General features: G+C 35.9%; 1 protein-coding gene across 7 annotated transcripts in view; it reads right to left on the bottom strand.

Moving 5' to 3' along the window:
- The window catches only part of NCOR1 (nuclear receptor corepressor 1), a 100,205-nt gene that overhangs the window by 49,040 nt on the left and 30,200 nt on the right, over nt 1-20,965 (bottom strand). For all 7 annotated transcript variants that reach the window (XM_067565852.1, XM_067565855.1, XM_067565853.1 and 4 more), the window contains exons 7-15: nt 20,559-20,672; nt 17,553-17,609; nt 16,619-16,671; nt 13,316-13,382; nt 11,039-11,211; nt 8,708-8,798; nt 7,985-8,163; nt 7,389-7,443; nt 6,341-6,442 (exon numbers count right to left, since the gene is read on the bottom strand). In XM_067565852.1, coding sequence (XP_067421953.1) covers nt 6,341-6,442; nt 7,389-7,443; nt 7,985-8,163; nt 8,708-8,798; nt 11,039-11,211; nt 13,316-13,382; nt 16,619-16,671; nt 17,553-17,609; nt 20,559-20,672 — 891 coding nt within the window. The remainder of the gene's footprint in view (nt 1-6,340; nt 6,443-7,388; nt 7,444-7,984; nt 8,164-8,707; nt 8,799-11,038; nt 11,212-13,315; nt 13,383-16,618; nt 16,672-17,552; nt 17,610-20,558; nt 20,673-20,965) is intronic.

The raw sequence follows: 20,965 nt of genomic DNA, 5'->3' as shown, positions 1-20,965 counted from the left end.
ATATAGTCCACTGAAAAACTCCTTAAAATAGGGGGTATAAAAACTAAAAGGCTCCTTCATACAGCAATAGCAGCAAGTGCATTACTACATTAACAAAATTAAGGTTGGAAGTCATCCTGAATATCTTTTTTCTTAATAAAAATTGCTTTTGACTTTTTAAAAATGTGAAATGGAGTAGATACTAATAGCCAACTGTTATTTATAACCTTCTACAAAGTATTAATATCTCAATATTGGTATTAGTTGGTTATTCCAAGTATTCCTTTACCTGGCATGTCCAACTGACATCCTGTTAAACGTTTTGATTGTGCTAGACAGGACAGTCTGAGAAGCAAAGAGTTAAGATGACTGCAGCTTCAGCAGAAATCTGGATTTTATACACACCTTGCCTGAAAAAATAGCTGAATCATCAGACCACCACTAATTGCGTTTGCCTGCCAGTTTAACACTGCATATTGTCAACAACCAGTTTAAATCTATTTTTCAAAGTGAATTTTTCTAACATTCAATGCTCTATAGGGCAAAGGCAGGTTAAAACACAAACCTTAAACAGCTGAAGCCTCAGTCAACGACGTACCTGCACATTCATCTGTCGATTAAAACTCTTACTATCCACAGCATGGGGGTCAGGCTCTAATGCAAGATAATACTCAAAAGCACAAAAACTACAGCACCACCATCACAGAGCTCCTTGGCATGGGCTGGTTGATCCAACAACGTGTTTATTCCAGGAAACTTTGTCATCCTGCCACTTAAACTGCCTACAGAAGAGTTACCCATCTCACATGCAAGCTTCTAATCTCACAGGGGTTACTCAAGGTAATCCCCACTGAGCTGTGCTTGATTGGCTGTCACAGAAGTACAGCAAGTTTCTGTCCAGCCAGATCACTGGATTGTACCACCTGCTACAAAGACATATGGCGTGGTCCATAGATATTACCTTATGCTGACAATGCAGCTGGACTATGGGAAAGTACATTTCCACAATACTGACTACTATTTCTCGCCAGTCGCCATTCAAATTTTATTCCGAGGCAATCTTAAAAATCCTCCTATCCGCAGACAAATTAATCTTCTGCTTTTCTACTAAAACAGACTTTATTCAATCCATCTAAATTATAGTAACACACACTACACCCTTCAGTGGCCAATTTGAGGTAGGATCTGTAATAAGAATATTATTTCCCTCCCAGCTGACCAATAATTTTACTTCAAAAACTATTGGTGCAACCAAACCAACAAGACCATAAACCACTGGATGGTGTTTTGAAATACAAAAAAAAAGACTAGATCTTCTCTGGTTTCATTCTGAAGTAGTTAATGTATTGCTGCTGCTCCTTTTTCTGTATGTGTGCAAATCATAAACAGAAACTGTTGCTGTAGCTGTTACTTCTGGGTTTCCAGTATGTCTGAGGATTCACTTAGCCTATCATCATCATTGTAGCAAACTGGAAGTTCTCTGGTGAGCATGCTTTCTTTAAAAACAGACTGAATTGTGAAACTAAGCTTATCAGAATATCCCTTCCCACTAATTGGAAGTTTTCCACCAGACTTTACATGTGCATCCATGCCACTTTCTATTCTGAAGTAAGAAAACCATGTTTGCTTTGTTTTGAAAACTCACACATGTGCTACAAGTAAGACACTTGTCCTGTTACCTCTCCATGTAGACTGAAAAATCTAGTTAGAGAAGTTTAAGTTGTACCTTTATTAGAAGTCTTTCCTTTTCTAGATTTACTTTAACTAAACATAAACATGTCTGTTTATTATATCTTAACTCTACATTTCTTCAGAACTTCATATGCCATAATCCAGCACTCATGGCCTTCAAAGTAAACATCCATTTAGAGACCTATGGTGATGTTGGCCAAGTTTAAATGGTTGCAATTGTATTGGCTAAGAAAATATTTAGGTTTTTTAAATCATAACCATGAGTAACAGCTGTGCCAGTAGAATCTCTCTACGCTCTCCTCTGGGGAACTGTACCTACTGCCTACACTTGCTATCTGTTTCACTGCACTACTATCGGCCTCACTTCTATCTTCTATGAGACTATCTGTTAGAACGTTTCAAATGAGCTACTGGGATTTTGTTTGAACTTACTCTGTTGGCAGTGCAAAAAGATCCCAAGGTGCATCCAACCTCTATTACCTTCCTATTGTCAATCCGTGAGAAAGATTTCTGATGCAACTTACAGGCATGGAGAATATAACAGCCTTTTAGACAACTAAATGGGGGAAGGGGAGATGGAAAGGATAAGAAATTAATAGAGGGGAATGGTCTCCTATTTGTTCTAATATTCGAATGGGTACTCATGGAGTAGTTTTTCCCTTATAATGAAAAATACCACCCTCTATCTGGCTGAAAAAGTGACACCTAATGATGTTTTGTGTGTTCATCATGGTGCTTCAGGTATTATAGCCCAATGACAGTCATATTGTCCAAAGGGGAAAACTAATTACATTTACACCCATAAAACAAAGGCTCTGGGCAAACAAAATATTGCAATTTTGAAAGCTTTCAACTGCTAGGGGATACCAGTGTCTATACTGCAGCTAAGGAAATTATATTAACAAGCACAATAACTATAAGCTCAAGTCAAGTACAGGTATTTGACAGTTCCATAAATCCTTACTACAAATTGGGTTTACTAAATATTAACATATTTTAAAAGAAGGCAACATAGTTCAGAGTTGAGCAAGATAAGATTCAACAGAAAAACATAAAATATATTTTAGCTTTCTTCATATATACTCTATTTCAGATACCAATATGTTCTTGCCACTTCAGGTATAGATAAGGCTCACTAACATTTTCCCATAATTCTGAAGTTTATAACTTGTCCATAGTATTTAATCTGGGCTGACAACTGGCAAACTAAGGCCCCATTTCTAAGAATTAGGCAGCATTTAATTTGACTCACATAAACAGTCCCAGTGACTTCCATGGAACTACAAGTCAATTGTCATAGAATGAGGGCTCAAGTCCGCCACAGCACATTTTTGATTTAACCATATTCAACTTGCACTGCTTTTGCTCCTTTAAAGATGTACAAGTGAAATTCCCTAGTTCGGACAGATTTTGGTTCCTGCATACCTCAAAAAGGGGTTTCAACACTAAAAGTTAAAATTTGACAAGCAACTAGGTCTACAATATGTCTATTTACTTTGACATTTTTTAATATTACTTTGGTGTATTGTACACAAAAGTTTCCAAACTGACTATTGCACAAAATAGAGTAGTTACTTTAGAGGAGCATTACTAGGAAGTAAATTATGCATTTTAACAGATATTTAGGCAATGGATCAGGGCTAAAGACAAGAAAGTCCACAAACCAGTTCTAGAACATTTCATGTTGCCCTCTAAACCCACAAGTTGTTTCACCATAAAAAAATCTGTTTTAAATTAAAAGTTATTTACATGTTTGAACATAGAATACGAGTTCAATTGTACAACCCAGGTTTGCTAATCCTATTTCAAATCAGTGGCAGTTTCGAAAGATTGCAGTGAGTTATCCTGCAAATAGCAAGTCCTGACTATAGTAATAGTGACACACAAGAACTGTACACAAGAACTAAAGCCCTACTGACTTTAGGAAAAAATAGTATATACACCTCACCCTCATATTCAAACTCAGTTTACTAGTTCTGAAGACTTAAATGTTATAGAGCAACAAAAAAGAACAAAATCTTTACCAAATCAGATTTTTGAAATGCAAGTCATGTCTAATTATTATTCAATCAGCAGACTGTTGGTATAATGTATAAAAATTCCTCCAGCTTTGCAACATTGCAAACTGATATCAGCAGACTCAGACAATTTTGTTTAACAGCCTGAATGATAACTACTTACTGCTAGTACTCCATATTAGTGTAGGAGAATGAGAACGTACATTAACATAGCTGGTGTATTTTCATTATTCATGTTGAACAAAGTAAATTAGGATTTTACATGCTCTCCCAGTTTCCATAATCTATAACATTGTTAGTAAGGACATTTTTGTTATGCTTATAATGTTCCTTTAGCACCTCAAAATTTGAGCATATGTTGTCTTATGCTTCATCGCACGCAGTAGTATCTTACTCCCCAAATAGCCCAATCGACTTTCATGGAACTATTCATGTAGCAAAATATATTCAACATCAGTGAAGGTAGCACAATCCAGCATTTCCAAGTAGTTTGTATATTGATCTGAGAAACCAGCCATAGGCATTTTCTGGGCTTCATTTTCCTGGCAACTGCATAGATTTTGAGCATCCTTAAATGACTATTTTAAACAAGTCAATATTCCCCACTTGGAGTTCTCAGAAAGTGAAGCCATCATAAATCACATATTGATGGACTTCAATACAATTTGTAACAAAATATCCACAATCGTTGTTTTCAAAGAAGTGCTGGCAAAGTCTGTAATGTCTCAATATAGTCTGATTCAGTAGTCAACGATTTGTCATAGGATGCCTAGCTCTGATCAGAGATCTGTTGATGCCCACTGCCTACTCTTGAGATGTGTGGCCACTGTGGCAAGGGAGAAAAAATCCTCCTGGGAGATGGCCTTTTTTTTACCCCAAGGATACTAGGGGATACAAGGAACTGAATTTTTGAACAGTTTCACCACAACAGTAAGGACAGACCTATGAAGTATTGCCAATTTTAATTGGTGTGTTGAAGCACGTTTACAGCTAGTGTGTTCCAATCTGGTTTAATGTGTGAGCATTTGATGTTAATCACTAATTAGATTAACTCCATCAACAAGAGAATTCCTTCCTTCAAAAAGTTTGTCCAAGTCCAGGCACGAATTTAAAATTTAACAGAATTTTAATGCATGGATTCTTATGTGAATTTACATGACACTGATGTATTTCAATACAAGAATGAGTTAGGACACCTCTAGATTAGCCATTCCAGGAACAGAAAAATGCTTTTGGCAGAATGGCACAGCTCTGCAGGATGGTGTGTGAGCAAGCAGGTTTCTTCCAATATGTCACTACAAGATCTGCCTTAACTATCATGACTGGTTCAACAGCTATCAAGAGTTTTCTGTCTCCTATTGGCAGATAAACCTCCTCATTTGTTATAGCTCATATGATCAACGCTTTGTATAGTTTTTAAGCCATATTTCTAAGTGCTGTATTTGAGGTCCATTCAAATCCCCACTTTACAACTCATCCCACTTCTGTGCAGCCACAATACTTCAAAGTCTCACCAATTCTTCCTTTTCAATAACATGACTCAGAAATGACTAGTCTGCAGAAAATCAGTCACATTCTGGTAAACTAACAGCTTGGGGTCTTCCAACTGCAACAGTTCCATAATTTCATCTGTCTAAAAAAAGACACTGAGAAACCAACAAAGTTGAGCTTCAGTTTCCATAAAGTGTTTCATATTTCTTCAAGGAGTTTTGTCCACTATCATTTCTGTCAGTATCAGTTTAAGGATTAAAACGTTTCCATCTCTGCCACTGATGTAGTCATTACATACAGATTTTACATATTTTATCTGCAGAACATACTTTCTTTATTACTCTGTCTATACCAACACATTTTGGTCCTCTCAATACTTTTCAAAATGCATTTTAGCTGAATATGTTCTCTGCTCTTCTGAAACTGACTTTTCCCACATCCAATATATAGCACTCTCCGTTCCTCCCCATTTTCCAACAAAAATTATAAGTTTCTTCAATTTTTTTTACATAACTTTCTGATTTCCATGTTAACCCTGGCAGCCTAGTAAGTATTTCTCATAATACATTGCTTTCTTTTTCTTTAAAGAATTCCAATACTTTCAAGTGAATTCTTCCTGAATCAGCAAATTGGTTAATTTACATGTATTACCATAACCGGTCCATTTTTCTTCTTGCTATTAAATTTCACTTTGACTTTCAGCCTGACCACCAGATAATGATCACTATTAATTTCTTTTTTTTGACAAACGTTGACATTGTGAAGGGATTATGCATTTTCCATTGAACATCACATGTCCAACCTAATTTCCGTTGGCTTCACCATATATTTTACCGATAGATCTAACCTCAATTTGTACTGCTGGGTGCTCAAACAAAATAAGTTGTCATAATGAAAGCCATAAACGAGCAAAGCAAAGATTTATGAAGACAATACTTTTATAAAAAGTAATTTGAAAACCCAGAATCAAGGAATCCATTTCTTCTTTTCAGAAAGCACTACAAATGGTAAGCTTTTAAAAACTATGTTTTCCTATTTTTAATAATAATTTCTTATGCAATGTGTTTGACCACTATACAATCCACAAAAAGATCGTTCTAATTATTTTAACTGGTTCACATGTGCATTCAAAGAATCACTCTGAATCATAAGCAACATACCTGATTTCTTCCTCTACGTTTGCCATAATTCCTTCGCACAAGAGCTTTATAATTCTCATTTTTCTTGGTCAAATAATAATACAAAACACAGTCTGGAACATTCTAAAATGAAAGAGCAAAAAATCAGTTTCTGTAACCCCAAAACCAAGCCCTATTAAATGCCTTGACTATGTCGTCATCAACTATTTATACTATCCTAGTCACCAGAATCAGAGAAGCGTTAGAATTTGCTCAGCAATTAAATGGATTAATGCATAAAAATAGGCAAAAAATAGCTATCATACATTAAACCTAAGCCCCTGTACATTCATAATACCCTGTGGCTAGTTTATTCTTTATGATTTACCCTACATTATATAATTAACAGTGGAAAAGCCTCCATTTATTATAATAGCCATAAGTATTTGAGCAAAGCAACATCCGACAAAGTGGGTTTCTGCCCACAAAAGCTTATGCCCAAATAAATTTGTTAGTCTTTAAGGTGCCACAGGATTCCCGCTGTTTTGCTAAAAAGAGACTAACACGGCTACCCCTCTGGAACTCATAAGTATTTGAGAAGCTCTGTCAAAAGTATCTTGACTGGTCCTAAATTAGGAATAATTTCTCACATAGGCTGCGCAGAATCTCAGCTCTGACTTAAAAGCTGATCCTGCTCTCAGTGAAACACCACTGATTTTAATGGTGTTGAATCAGACCTTGGAGTCAGCATGCTAGCAGGTAGAGTCAGTTCAACTGTGAACCAAAAGGTGAGATGACAGTTAATGCAACTTACCTATTTCAAACAAAACAAATTGTGATGTGCACTTCCTTCTACTCTTATGCATGAAGAAAATAAATCTATTGAGCTTTGTTAGATGTTTAACATGCAACTTGTTTTGCATCGTTTTATTTCTGCTGACATAATTACTGCCTTTGCAAGTAATAGGAGATTTGGTTTTGGAATAACTTTTAATTCCAGGAAGAGAAAATATTAGTAGGAAAAATGACTTACATTAGGAAAGTAAGAGATCACATCCTATGTAGTGTTTACATTCTAAAAACATCTTACCTTTCTTTCCAGGTAGGAGGCAATTAGACCAAAGTTCTTGGGATGTTGGACAAACCTTTTATAAATCAGAAATTATTTGTAAGTTCTGACAACTGTATATAATCACAAACACAGAAGTCTTGCAAACAATTGTGTTCCATCAGGAATCCTTTCATTTCCAAAAATGAAGCTAGTTTAACCAAAGTGTATAGTTTTCACATTACTGATTTAAGAATATTCTAATTAAATCAAGCTATAGGTTAAAATAGTCAAAAACTACAGCTACTTGGCTTAATTATTTTAATCTGTTCAGTGAATTAAAGTATCTTTTATAAAGTTTCCTGTCTGAAGACAAAGCAAAAAGCAGCAGAAATAAGCAAATGGTGCCTGACCAAACAGGCAAATGCATGAACAAGTCTAAAGCTACGTGATATCCCATCCACACACAGCATTCTGTTGTAGTAATCGGAGAGCCTGGACTCCCAGACGAAATATCAATGCATGAGTTTTAAACAAGGGCAATCTGAAAATGAATATTGTTATTAGTGTTTACTATATACTTAAACATTCACCTGTCACTTGCAGTGTAATAAAAACAAAGATAAAAGGCTAATTACTTTTCCTTAAATATCTCCTTCTCATGGTCAGTCCAGACATTCATGAACTGTCTGTCTTTATACACCTTCATGGGGTCCTCCATCAGACCATTCATATTAATAAACTTCACTCGTCTTTGTTCTGCATCAAACATCATGGGAGGAATGACAGAGAGCTGACGCATTTGTTTTTCATTGTTCTACAGGCAAAATAAGAAAGTTTCTATGAATGTTTATGGTTCCTATATTATTTATTAAATGGTTCTTATGGGCAACAGTACATAGATTCAGCCCTCTCCATACATTTTAATCCTTTCACAGGATTTTATTTTTTCTCCTTCAAAAGTTGTGGCCATCCCAATTAATATTCACATCAACTGAAGGGGACGAAGAAATAGTACTACACATCACTACCAGCTGTTATAACAACAAAGCCTTTTAAAAGGAAAGGTTTTCAGGAGTTTCTTACAAGTGGGGAGAAACTGATAGACTATTAGACATCAAAGGAGAGTTTCACACCAAGGGAGTCTACTACGGCAGAGGTGTGATGGTGAAGTCTAGCCCCTAAAAGGAAGGTACATGAGAGCAAAGATCCAGGTCATGATAAAGCTCACAAAGGGCATCTTGAACTAATCTACAACAAGCACATAAAGGAAGACTATCCAAAATGGATTATCAGCTTCTCAACAGAAGGGTCAAATAATTTTCTGCATTGATAAACTTAAGCATAAACAATGGCCTCACCTCCTGTTCAGACAGTCCATCAATGATTTCAGAAATCTCATGTTCACTTCTAGCAATAGTTGCTGAAAGGCCAGCTCCTCTTTGGCCAACCCTAAGTTTTAAAAAAGATCCATATTTGAGATTTCACACAAAAGAAAACATTTCAGATTAGTTTAAATATAGCCCATTTGGCAGACAGGTAACGAGAAAAGTTGTATCACAGAATACCCAATGTAGGTTACATACTGCACTTTAAATGGCTAATCAATTTTAGATGTGGACTCGGGAGGCCTCATGCTCAGCAAGAAGGCACACAACAGAATGTCTGGTGTCACTACTACAAGAATCAGAGGATTTTTATCATTACTTCAGTGGGAGGAGTTAGGCCAAAGATAAATGCTTTTGAAAAATCCCACACTACACACACCTTTAGTGTTAGAAGTGTTATAGCCGTGGCATGGAAGTAGTTTTGTCTTTACACAGTGCATTCTGCAAGACAGTTTCTATTTCACAAAAGAAATCTGGGCATATGTTCAAATCTGCCTTGCACAGATTTAGTCAATTAAATTGCCAAAACAAAACCACCACCAATTCTCACTTTAGCAAAGAAAAAAAATATGTAATTTTTAATTTGAAAGGGTGTTATAAATTGCGAACCATTTCTCAGTTAGTTCTCTCTCAATTAAAAATTATAACACTCTCTCTCTCCGGAAAGTGGACTTTTTGACAGAGTCAATATTTTAAAGTTTAAGTCACTAGAATGTGTCCGACAGAGAACAACCCTGCACCGACAGCAAGATGGACAAAACATCCTAATGGGCCTTTTCCATCACTTAAGTATCAAAGAAAGCAGTCAAATTTATTAAAAGTGGGTCCAAATACTAATTGGGTCTTAATTGTGGTAGTGCTTAGAGACCCCAATCATAGACAAGGTCTCCATTACTCTAGACACTCAACGAACCCATACCCAAAAGGCAGTCCCTGCCCCAAGGAGCTTACAATCTAAGTATAAACAGTATTTATCTCTTTTTAAACAATAACACTGTACCTATAAGAGGCTTCTATTTTGATCTTTAGTAATGCAGTAATCCCTATCCTCTCCTTGATCCATTGGAGTCCAGAGCCTGGGACCCTAAGAATATACTGTAAGATTTGTTGGCTTCCACAAGCTTTTTCTGGGGTCATGGAAGTAGATAGTTTAGGAGAGAAGATTGGAAGAACTCTTTATTGGGCTGAAAGGTTTAAGTCTGTTTTTCTGAAGCCTAAATTTAAGTTTTGAAAGTGTTTTAATATACCCAGAGAACTTAGGTGCAATTCAAAATTCCAAACAAACTTGGTCTAATTCTATTTTTAAAGCATTTTAGAAAAATGTAAACCACTGTCTACAAGTATTGTAGAACAACTGTTATATTTCCCCCAAGAAGTGACTTGCATTGTATTCATCCTACATTTTTCTCTATGTACAATTTTTCTTAATCTTAATCCAACAGATTCCTGTTAAACAGCAAGGAGTTAAATTACATCACTGTATTTCAGCAACCACAGCTTTTTGACAGACTAAACATACAGGAAGTTTTCCACAGTCACTTAATAAAAAGAATTCAATTAAAAGAAAGATCATGTAATCTTTATCCATTGTGTGCCTTAGTCTAGCGAACATCAATTGCCTGGAGAGACAAACGAAGGATACAGATATCTGACAGGAAAACATTAGCTACAAATTGACTTCTAGGCCTGAAATTAATTTCCCCAAGCAAAGCTGGAGCTCTGTACATAAATTACAAAATTAACGCCCTTCTACAAATGCTTATGCATGTGAATAACTTTCCTCATGCAAGTACTCTCAGTATTACAAGCTATTCTTCAAACAAGTCATCATTAATTAGCTAATTTCTTATACTTATGGCAGCAGTGAAGTCTGATGACTGATTTAAAGAGTAAATGGCAGGGAACAAGGGAAAAGACGGAGGAAGGTAGAGAAGTCTAAGATGCTAAACAAACAAACTAATGAGGCTGGCATTGCTGGCAAAAAAGAATGGGGAGATGTGGTAAGAGACAAGAGTGGATAAGCAGTACAGGCAGAATTCTGAAGGTCTTTAGAGGTGAAGGGAAGCTTGAACTTGATGCCATGAAACCTGGGGAACCAGTAAAAGGATGTGTTCAGTTACAGAACAAACTGTAATTTCCCTTTGCCCCGTAAGTTGAGAGTCTGAAAAAGATGTTTTCAAAATATTATACCTGAGACACACGTAAAAGACTTGCCATTAAGCGGAAACATTTTGTATTTGATAAAATTTAGAAACAAAATCATAAAAGTATTTTTAGAGGAATATTTAGATTGTGTGGTATTACCTTTGAAATCGTTCTTGCTGTTCTCTTTGCTTTCGGATTTCTGGGAACTGTTTCTCATAATACTCTCTTGTTTTACTTTCTTTAGCTTTTCTGCGGGGATTATTTTCTATCCTGTCTACTTTCTTCTCCCATGCCTCCATCAGTTGATCATAACGTTGACAGATTTTCTGTTCCTGTTAAATACCAAAAATAAAAGTGATGGAACTAAACACAAATAAACTATCAATATTTCACTAACCCAGAGCTCTGATATGTTGCCTTACAAGAGACGCTGGGTTCAGAAGTCCATACAGGAGATTCCTACTAGGCAGGTGGCTCTTTAGGTTGTAGGAGATGTGCCCAATTTTAAGGAGGTAGGAGGAGAAGTGGCTTCATCACTGTCAAAACAACTCTTGCAGATTTAATTATTCTAACCTGGTTTTTATACTGTGCACATCTTTGTGGTAAGAAATATTACTACTGGTTCTTCAATAACCGACGCTGTCCATTACAACGTTGTGTGTGTGTTGTCTGCTAAAGGCATGGGATCAGAATATATAGAATATACTCCTGACCTCAGCATTCAGGAGAGAAATGGCTGTTCATAGAAAACTAGAGCCATTTTTAGAAAAAAGAGTACTGTAAATGCAAAGAGCTTCCAGGATGGAGATGAAGTGATGTTTAACCTCTTTCATTTACTTAAGAAGTGCTATTTCAGACTCATGCAAGGCCAAAAAGGATCTCACTGCCTATAATGGAATTTGCAAAAAGGAGTGCTCTTATAGTAACAATGGTGTCTGTCATACATATACCTAAATACAAATTATTTCAGACTTTAAGACAAAATTTTGACTGATGTTTTCTCTCTCCACCAATAGTAACTATATAGGGAAAGGAGTTTGGGGAGGGACCTGCCATAGCAATTACAATAAGCCATTGGAAACCGATCTTAAACCCCATTGGGTTTTATTAAGCATTAAAAATTTGAATTACTTGTTTGCTATTTTCATAGAAAGTTATCTAAAAATTCTCATTTATTTCAAAATGAACACCTAAGCTTTATCATACAGTCATTTCTTAATTGGTTTCCCTATCAGGTCAATAGGAATTTTGATTCACTGCCTTAATTTTCAAGTTCATCTAGATTTAAAGGATACTGATAGGCAATTTACGCCTAAAATTTAAGTTCTGGTCCAAAAGGCTTTTCATAAAAGAAGCAAAATTCAAGGAAGAGAATTCTCTGAATTAAAAATAATTCTGTTTGCTGTTTTGTGCTAGAACCTGAGAATGAGAAAGTAATATTGACTAGTTTATTTTCATCACTGAAACAAAATTAAATGCAAAAAGCAGAGAAACAGCATAAAAGGTAAAAAGTGAAATAGATAGTAAGAATTATTTTTTAAAATAATCTCAGATTTTACTAATACCACAGGTACAAAAGTTTCACAAATTTAGTTTAACTTGCCCGTATCCAATTTCAATTTAGGTTAAGAAGGGGAGCATTTAAATAATTACAACTGGAGTGTAAATATAAGCTTTTCATTCAGTTTGGAAAAAACTGCTGGTGAGATACAGGCTACGTCTACACTGACAGTGGCAAAGTCGCCGCCGTCAGATTGACTTATCTGGATCGACTGAGCTCAGTCGATTCAGAAGTTGACGCTATTAATCCCCTCCTCCCCCCCCAAAGTGGCTTAGTGCTGCGTCAATGGGAACACAGTTCCCGTTAGCGCAGTGCAGTGAAGATGGCGCGCAAAGAGAAGCACAGCAGTCGACGGGAGTTATGCAAGTTTTCTGCGAAGTTTACGTAACTCCTGTAGACTGCCACCAAATCGCCGGGGTAAGTGTAGACCAAGCCACAGTGACTCTCTTACACCTTTTACCAATGAGTTGTCTGGTCTTTATTCAGAAAGCCTTACATTAGTAATCTGCTCTGCTGAACGCATTATGAAATAAATTTGTCTCTAAATGGAAATAAGCTTTCAACATATTTACTTGCCTTCTCACAGCCATGTATAGATACTCAGTAACTTGAACAGAAAAACATTACATTCATGCATAAAGTTATGGAGTACAAATGCAGCCCTTCCACTTCAGTCTACATGCATATTCTTGAAGCCACTAATATTTCTGACACTGCATATTTTGTGTTCACCAGTAGGCTAAGAATACTAACATGCAGTTTTATATACAGCTGATTTTTGTGCATACATGTAAACAAGCATTTGAGTCAACATGCCCAACTGGGCACAACATATCTGTCAATACTCTTGAGTTCCAAAGACATTGCAGCATTACCCTTTGTTTCCTTGCATGATTTCTTCTCTTAAAAAACAAAATCAGCTTTTTCCTCATCACCTGGTTTCTAGAAAACAACAGAATAGAAAAAGAGTTTAAAAGTTACATTTTAATCACTGATGAAGTGGGTTGCAGCCCACGAAAGCTTATGCCTGCAGAAATTAAATTTGTTAGTCTTTAAAATGCTACAGGACTTTTTTTTTCTTTTTTTTTTTTAAATCACAGACTTTAGCAACATCAGGTTTCCTCAACAGATGTTAGAAGTTACTGAAAATATTTATAGGGGGTTGGAAAATATGATGGATGGTCGATCATTTCATCTGATGTTTCTTCTTCTTGCTTGCACTTCAGAAGACATTTGATACTGCAGGAAAAAAAAGCCATGAAACTAAAATCCTGTTATATGCAACAGAAGATATCCCTGAAAAGGGAGGGAATAGCCAAGAGACTGATTAAGAGAATCCCAGCCAACCTATGTAAACCTGGGATTCTCCTCACAAGAGATGGACAGGAAAGGACTAATAATTGAATATGGTAAAGTTCTGGTGACTGGGAAATAAGTAAAAGGCCTTTGCAACTCATTCACTCACGGTAAGTTTACCAGTACATGTAATAATCACCTGTCATCAGGATTTGTGATTGGTTTACAGAACTAATTAAGCTGTGTCACTGTTATACATTTTACTTTGTAACATATTATTCCTGAAAATGCAATGTCCCTTGTAGAGTTTTATTATTATTACTACTACTACTACTGAGTCTACCTTTTGTAATTGTCTTCTACGCTTAAAGATGTAGATAAGATGAAAAATTCTCAAAAATTCACCTGCTTGCTCATGACCATATGCACATTCCAGACTCACTGAATGTTCATTTTTTCATGACATGTGCAGATGTATTCCCTCTCACACATATAAAATAACTTTTTGCTTTACAAATTCTACTACTATATTTCACTTTCAACACTGTTTTCCACTTTGTATTTCAAGAGGATACACAAAATTCTCTTGTAAACAGTGTATTTCAATTTAACATATTCTCCTGCAAACAATTCTCAAGCTAATGGCAGATTTTATATCCAGGAAAGAAACATCAGCATGCACACCAAATTGGGAAATGTCTGTAAGGCTGATTAGGAAATGCTATTTTTTTTAATAATTAAAATGCAAGTAGTAAATGGTACCAAAGATGGTTTATTTTTACAATTCTCCACAGTATCTACAAAGTCAATATTGAGGACCACTGGTCACATATGTAAAAGATTTGCCTTTTAGAGAGTGTTTTATGAAGGTACAGTTTATCAACAAGACTTACTGTGGCACTACTACTGCAGCGAAAGTTAAAAGTTGTCTCAAAAACTTCACTAGTGACTTTTTTTAGAGAACTATATCTTAGTTATCAAGCATGATGCAGGCTATGACTTAAAACAAAATCTTTAAAATACATAGCCCAAAAACAGAACTGCAAATCCACCCTCCATTGTGATCTAGTCTGATCTCCTGAATAGCACAAACCATAGAACTCCCCCAAAATAATTCCAAGAGCATATATTTTAGAAAAACATCCAATCATGTTTTTAAAAAAATAAAGATAGATACCAACAAAGTGGTATCTCTTAGTGATGCCATTAATGGAAAGTCAATAATCAAGAGGTTTAATTTTCCTAAACACTTATAAAATAGTTCCTGTAAATCATCCCACACCTCACTGCAAACAGCACCTTTCCCTAATTCAGAAGACACTCAACAATTCAACAGAAAACATTTATATACCTAGCATATTACAAGCCATTATACATATCAGGGTATTCTAGCACCAAACACATTAATTATTTGCACAAATATCAAAGTAACTTATCAGTAAGCAAGTGACCTTACAAAATCCATTGTTAGAAAAGGGTAATTTTGACTTGAAAAAAATCTGTATCTTGAAAAAAAACTCATCTAGTATTAGCTAAGAGTATCACGGAACAATCTAAGAAGCCGTCAGCCATTGTAGATTTCAATTACATTTGAAAACTACTTGGTCTCAGAACTACTGTCCTACAAAAATCATTGAAGATTATTCTCCTTGAGTTTCCTAGGTCATGAGCGATATCCTGTTAGAAGAATCATCACAGCATTAAAAAAACCTTTTTCAAACAACTGGGTGTCCTGGAAAACAGGTATAAATTGAAAGCAATGTGCACCTTCTGTGGAATCCCTCATGAACACTACAGGTGAGAGCCTGGAGATAGAAGAATTGTGTATGAGGCTTTTCGCATATAGGCACAGATTGTTTTGTTGTAAACTGAAAGGCACTCTAGTAGTCCAAAATGTCACTGGATAAACAGGGCTAAATCCTTAATCATTTTATATAACCACGAGAGTTTCCAAACTCCCTCTCTATTTTAGCTATGATATTTTGCAGGGAAAAGGAAAGAAAGTACTGTTGCTTTCCCGTAGGATGGAAGTACCATTTTATCAGCATTCTTTCTTCACAGTCTGCTCATCATAATGTCTGCAGGCTGTTCAGAGAAGGGCTCAATACTGAGAGGGCATGAAGCTTAAGATGGTGAACAAGGCTTAAGAATGATTTAGCCACACATTAACAGCCTTATTAATGGTACTCCTTCAGTCCTTACTGGATCATAAAGTATGAGGCTATTACTATTCTGACAGAGATAGCAAGAAATTAATGAACGTTAACTCTCAAACTTCAGACTTTCTACCAGAAGACATTAGTCTATTTCATGCAGCTGAATTTACTTTGTCATAAGTAACGAACAGTGGAGAAATGTAGCATGCAGTGACAATTCAGAGCCTTCCACAGAAAAAGGAGGACATGGCAGTTAGTGTCTGCACAAAACAAGACTCCTCTTACTCTTATAACAGTGGCAACATATAAAAGGCTTCCTGAACACTAGTTCAAGAAGGAAAGAGCCAAGGGCATTTTGGCCAAATCAGGCCTGAATATCAGTTTTGGAAAAAAATTTTGCAAAACCTAAGACAAAATAGAAATGTTTTCTTTTTAAAAAAATTCCAGTGGAAAAGTGTTTTTCATTGTCTTGCAGTGTTTGCAACCCAGGGATTGCAGGATTGTTCTAGTATACAAAAACCTGAAAATTGAATGGGCTAGAAATTGTCTATTTTCATTGAACTAAAATAATTGAAAAGGAAAACGTTTAATAAATCATAGAAAGCAAATGAGATTTTTTCAGTGCTTTCTTTGTTACAATAAAAGTTAATGACATTGGTATATAAAAATAGGATGTTTAGCTCCAGGCCCTTTTAACAGCAAGATTACAAGATGTTTGGTACTTACGTTTTGATATTTTCATGGTACACCTTTGTGTCTGATGGTTGGTTGTAAAGTGGCTACAAAACGGATTGGCATACGTATTAAAAACATTGCATTTGTGTTTCATTCTACAAATATACAATATGTTAAAGCAGTAATATCCTGCAAAATACCCAACCTGTGAGATGCAGCAACCTAAAATGAACAGGAGTTGAAGGTGCTCAGCAATTCACAGAAGGGCTTCTCTAGTTCACTGGATTTATAATTAATAGTCTTATCCTGTGAAGTGATCATTAGCCTAAAGAGTTAACTTTTAGATAAAGCAGACTCAAATATTTTAAAACCCTTCCATTTCAAGTTTATTAAAATGTGCTTACAGAAAATTACAAACTGAGCCAGTCAGATCACTGAAGCTTTGATTCAGCAGCATTCTTGTGTATATTCTTAAGTCCCACTGAAATCAATTGGCGTGGTTAGGCATTCTAAGACTAAGCACGTGCTTACGTGTTTTGCAGCAATCAGGAAGAATGTATGCATGTACTTAAATTCTTTCCTGAACTGGATGAACAACTGATGAGTCTTGAAAAAGAGACGTGTTTTAGGTAATGTCCAACAGACGGCTCCCCTAACCATAGGGGTTTGGGCTGGTAGTCCACTTTTTAGAAGTTATAATACATTAGACACTTTAAATTTATGGCACATTATAACTATATTGTCTCCTGTTGCCTCTGCCCATCATTTCATGTTTGGAACATTCAAAGAATCCTCTTAGTTACAGAAATGGACAGGAATAGAAGCCCTCATGATTATACATACAAAGTCACTTATATTAAGAAAAAGATTTAATTTGTTTTTTTTTAAGCCAGACGTTTAAGTCATGCAATCATACTGTCTTATGTCTGTTCACCTTGGGAGGAGCTACGGAAAGAAAAGCAATACAGGCAATAAAGGAACTTACCAGTTCAACTTTTGGACCAAGACCTTCAAAAATTTTATGAGCTTCTTCTGCTTTTTTCTGTGAAAGATATTGTTTTGTATAGTCTAAATATTAATGTAGTTTTATTCAGTAATAATGTGAATCAGACTGCCAAAACTATTTGTCTTTAACATCTTGCCTCTAAGTCATCTGCAAAGATGCCTCCCCCATCCACATTTAAGTTTCTCAACTTGCTTCTGACAAGCTACCTATAATGAATCTGTGTAGCTCAAAAGCTTGTCTCTTTCACCAACAGAAGTTGGTCCAGTAGAAGATATTTTCTCACCCACATGGTCTCTACAGTGAATCAAGTTAACATATATAAATTGTCTATGGTTATTCCTTTGACCGCTGTCTATTTGTTTTACTTTAAGATGTGAGCTCATTTGAGCAGGAACCATCGTTTTTAGGTGGTTTGGAAAGCAAGTAGCACACAGTGAGCCAGACTGCAAATAATTATCAGAGGGGGAGGGGGAAGAATCTGCACCATAGCAGAGAACCATGATTTAGAAAGGCTGAGCTAAGAAAGCAATTAAGTTAAAGGCAGAGGGCAAATATACAAAAACTAAACCAACTCCTATGTCCAATTTTTTTAAAACTATAGTTCACTACAGATTATTAACCCCTACAACACATCCATCCACAGTGCTTGGTGAAGGGGCAAAAAACTGTCTTGTTCCTAAGGAAAGAGCCGAGTTACTCACCCAGCTTTCACAAATTAATATAATCTACACATCCTTCCAAACCCTCTCTTTAGCAAACAGATAATGAGACCATTCAATACACTTATTTTAAGCTGCTTCCTCTCTGCAAGTTATCAGTTCTACAAGCTATTCCAAGGGGTACACATGCCAGCAAAAATTAAAGAATTAAAAAAAAAACCCAGGTTATTTTTAGAAAGTGCACTCTGCTAAATTCTATTACTTTTCTACATGTGCTGTTCTGAACTCAGAAAAATGACAATTGTTTTAGAACCTGCAGCTATGCAAACTAATTACATATCAGGAGTATGTCCTAAAATTACCTTGTTAAAAAAGGGTTTGTGTGGTCTCAAAACAAATCTTGGGACTGCACTTACCCCTCTGAGTTGAGTGAAATTCTTTAAGTATAGCTGAGCATTAAAATCACATTCCTTTACAACGTCCACCCTCTAACCATGATGCTGTAAATGGGACTACCTTCTTAGACAAGGGCAGAAAAATGATAACCAAACAAATTGCATACACAAATGTCACAATATTTGTGTAGTAAGCAGCAGAAATAACTTGGTTATCTCTGCACTCTGGAAAATGCATACCATGTTATGCAACACTAACATGCTTAGCATTGTACAAGACATACCATGAAGGCAAACCCTGCTTTGCTGAGCTGAACAAATCTTTGATTTTAAAATTGATTACTTAATGTTTCAAATTCAGCACTTCCTCCACCATGAATCAGTTTTGAAATATAAGGAGCAATTTAGGCACATGGACACGCAAAAGGGGACTAAATGCCCGACAACACATCAATAAAATATCTCCATCTGAGGGCAAAACACACAAACAAAGTAGTCAACAGTAACCTCAGCATATTTTTAACAGAAGCAAGCATCTGTAACCAAAATTAATTAAGCTACATTTTTCCATTCAATCCCCTTGCACAGCCAACTAAGTTCTTTCTAAATTTCTTCAGTCATTTCATTTTTGTGCACTATGCTTCATGGGATTCAATGATTTGAGGAAATCTCATAATAAGCACTAGAATAATTTAGAAAGAACATTTCAGTGCTACATGTTGCTTAAGAAGAGAAACCTATACTCTATTTAATAACTAAAAAGCATGCTTGCTGCTTGTTTAGATCTTTTATCAGTTATACAATACATTTTATATAGGGCTTTTCAGACAGTAACTAGTGAATCCTGAAGTAGATACCCCATTTTCACAGATGGATAAACAGGGAAGACACTTTTCTTATAAAAAGTTAAGCAGACACTTCCACAATGTGTAATCTAGGATAGTGTGTTAGATCCCATCTTTTACTTCTATGATAACAGAGTATCTTTGTAAACCTTAACGTCGCCAAACTAAAAAATGTAATTGGGACAAAGGGTGGGAAGGAAAAGAACCTCAAATCTTTGAAGAATTAAAAACCCTCACTGAAGAGGTCCACTATTCTACATTTCCTTACTGTTTTAATTTATGAGCAGTATAAACACTTGTCCAGAGTTCTAAATTCTTCACAACTATTTTTAAATGCACATGAAGTACCACTGAATACACTAATCGTTTGCCCATGTAACTAACCAAAAGGGTAAGACCCCCCCTATACTTATAGTCCCCTAACCCAAAAATTCCTGGGAAAACCAAGAAATGGACTTTCAAAGCTATTCAGAAGACTAAGAGGCCAGGGATTTGGTAGATGAGAGTTGCTGCAGTGGTAGTGTCACTGAACTCTTGCTTCTTACTAGACACTAATGCAGCATAAGCAGCTCTAAAAGTTTGCCCAAATATTTCATTTTTACATTCATCCATTCACTCAACTCCTTAAGTGTCAGAAGTCAGATTTTTTTAAAAAGACATGGAACCCCATGTTATACCCAGTATTACTCATCTACCAATTTAAATGAGAATTTACCACTTAGGCTTGTCATTATTTATATGATTAAGGAGAATGCAGGAGATCAAATTCCGTGAGGCACTAAAATGTTATCACAGCAAAATCCAGAGATGGGGGTCACATATACTCATTTTCAGAGATTTTGTTTGCCAAACACCTTCAAGGATCAAAACATGCTGAGATTCTGAAGACAAATACTTGCATGAGATTTTCAATTAAAAATAAGTTACTAAGTCGTGACTGAAAAAAAATCAAAATGGTTAAAATATTGAGAGAAAAGACTGCAGTATATTTACAAGACTGAGTTAGCACACAATGAGAAATGTTAGCACAATGTGTAAAATCTATATAATCATGCACAGTCAACCAAATCTAAGAAGGAAGCTTACCCGATTTTCATCATAAATAATTTGGACAATACTGCGGTGTTTCTGTTCCACTGGAGGAGGGGAGACAGGCCTCTCCGGCTCTGGAGGTTTAGCAGCTTCTTCTTCAAGTTGTTGCTAAGAGACGAGAGAAAGAAAATCAGCCATCCGCACCTTGTTACCCAAACCAGTAATTAGTCACCAGAGATAAAATATGCATCTGATCAATAGTTTGCTGTGCCTGTCATTTCCTCATTTAATTTGCAAGGTATGAATGAACAGGTTAAATTCCAATAGGAGTGGCAACAAGGCAATATTTTTGCACTAATATTTGTAAACAAATAATCTTTTTGAGGTGCATCCCATCTGTCAAACTGAAACAGATCTGATTCAGTTAAATGCACAATGCTATGTTGTAATTTCAACCAAAA

The sequence above is a fragment of the Emydura macquarii genome, unplaced genomic scaffold (genome assembly GCF_026122565.2).
Source record: "Emydura macquarii macquarii isolate MOO-44397 ecotype Brisbane River unplaced genomic scaffold, CSIRO-AGI_Emac_v2 contig_2699, whole genome shotgun sequence".
NCBI classification, from domain to species: Eukaryota; Metazoa; Chordata; order Testudines; family Chelidae; genus Emydura; species Emydura macquarii.
The sequence above is the reverse complement of the archived record's forward strand: the minus strand, read 5'-3'. Positions and strand labels throughout refer to the sequence as shown.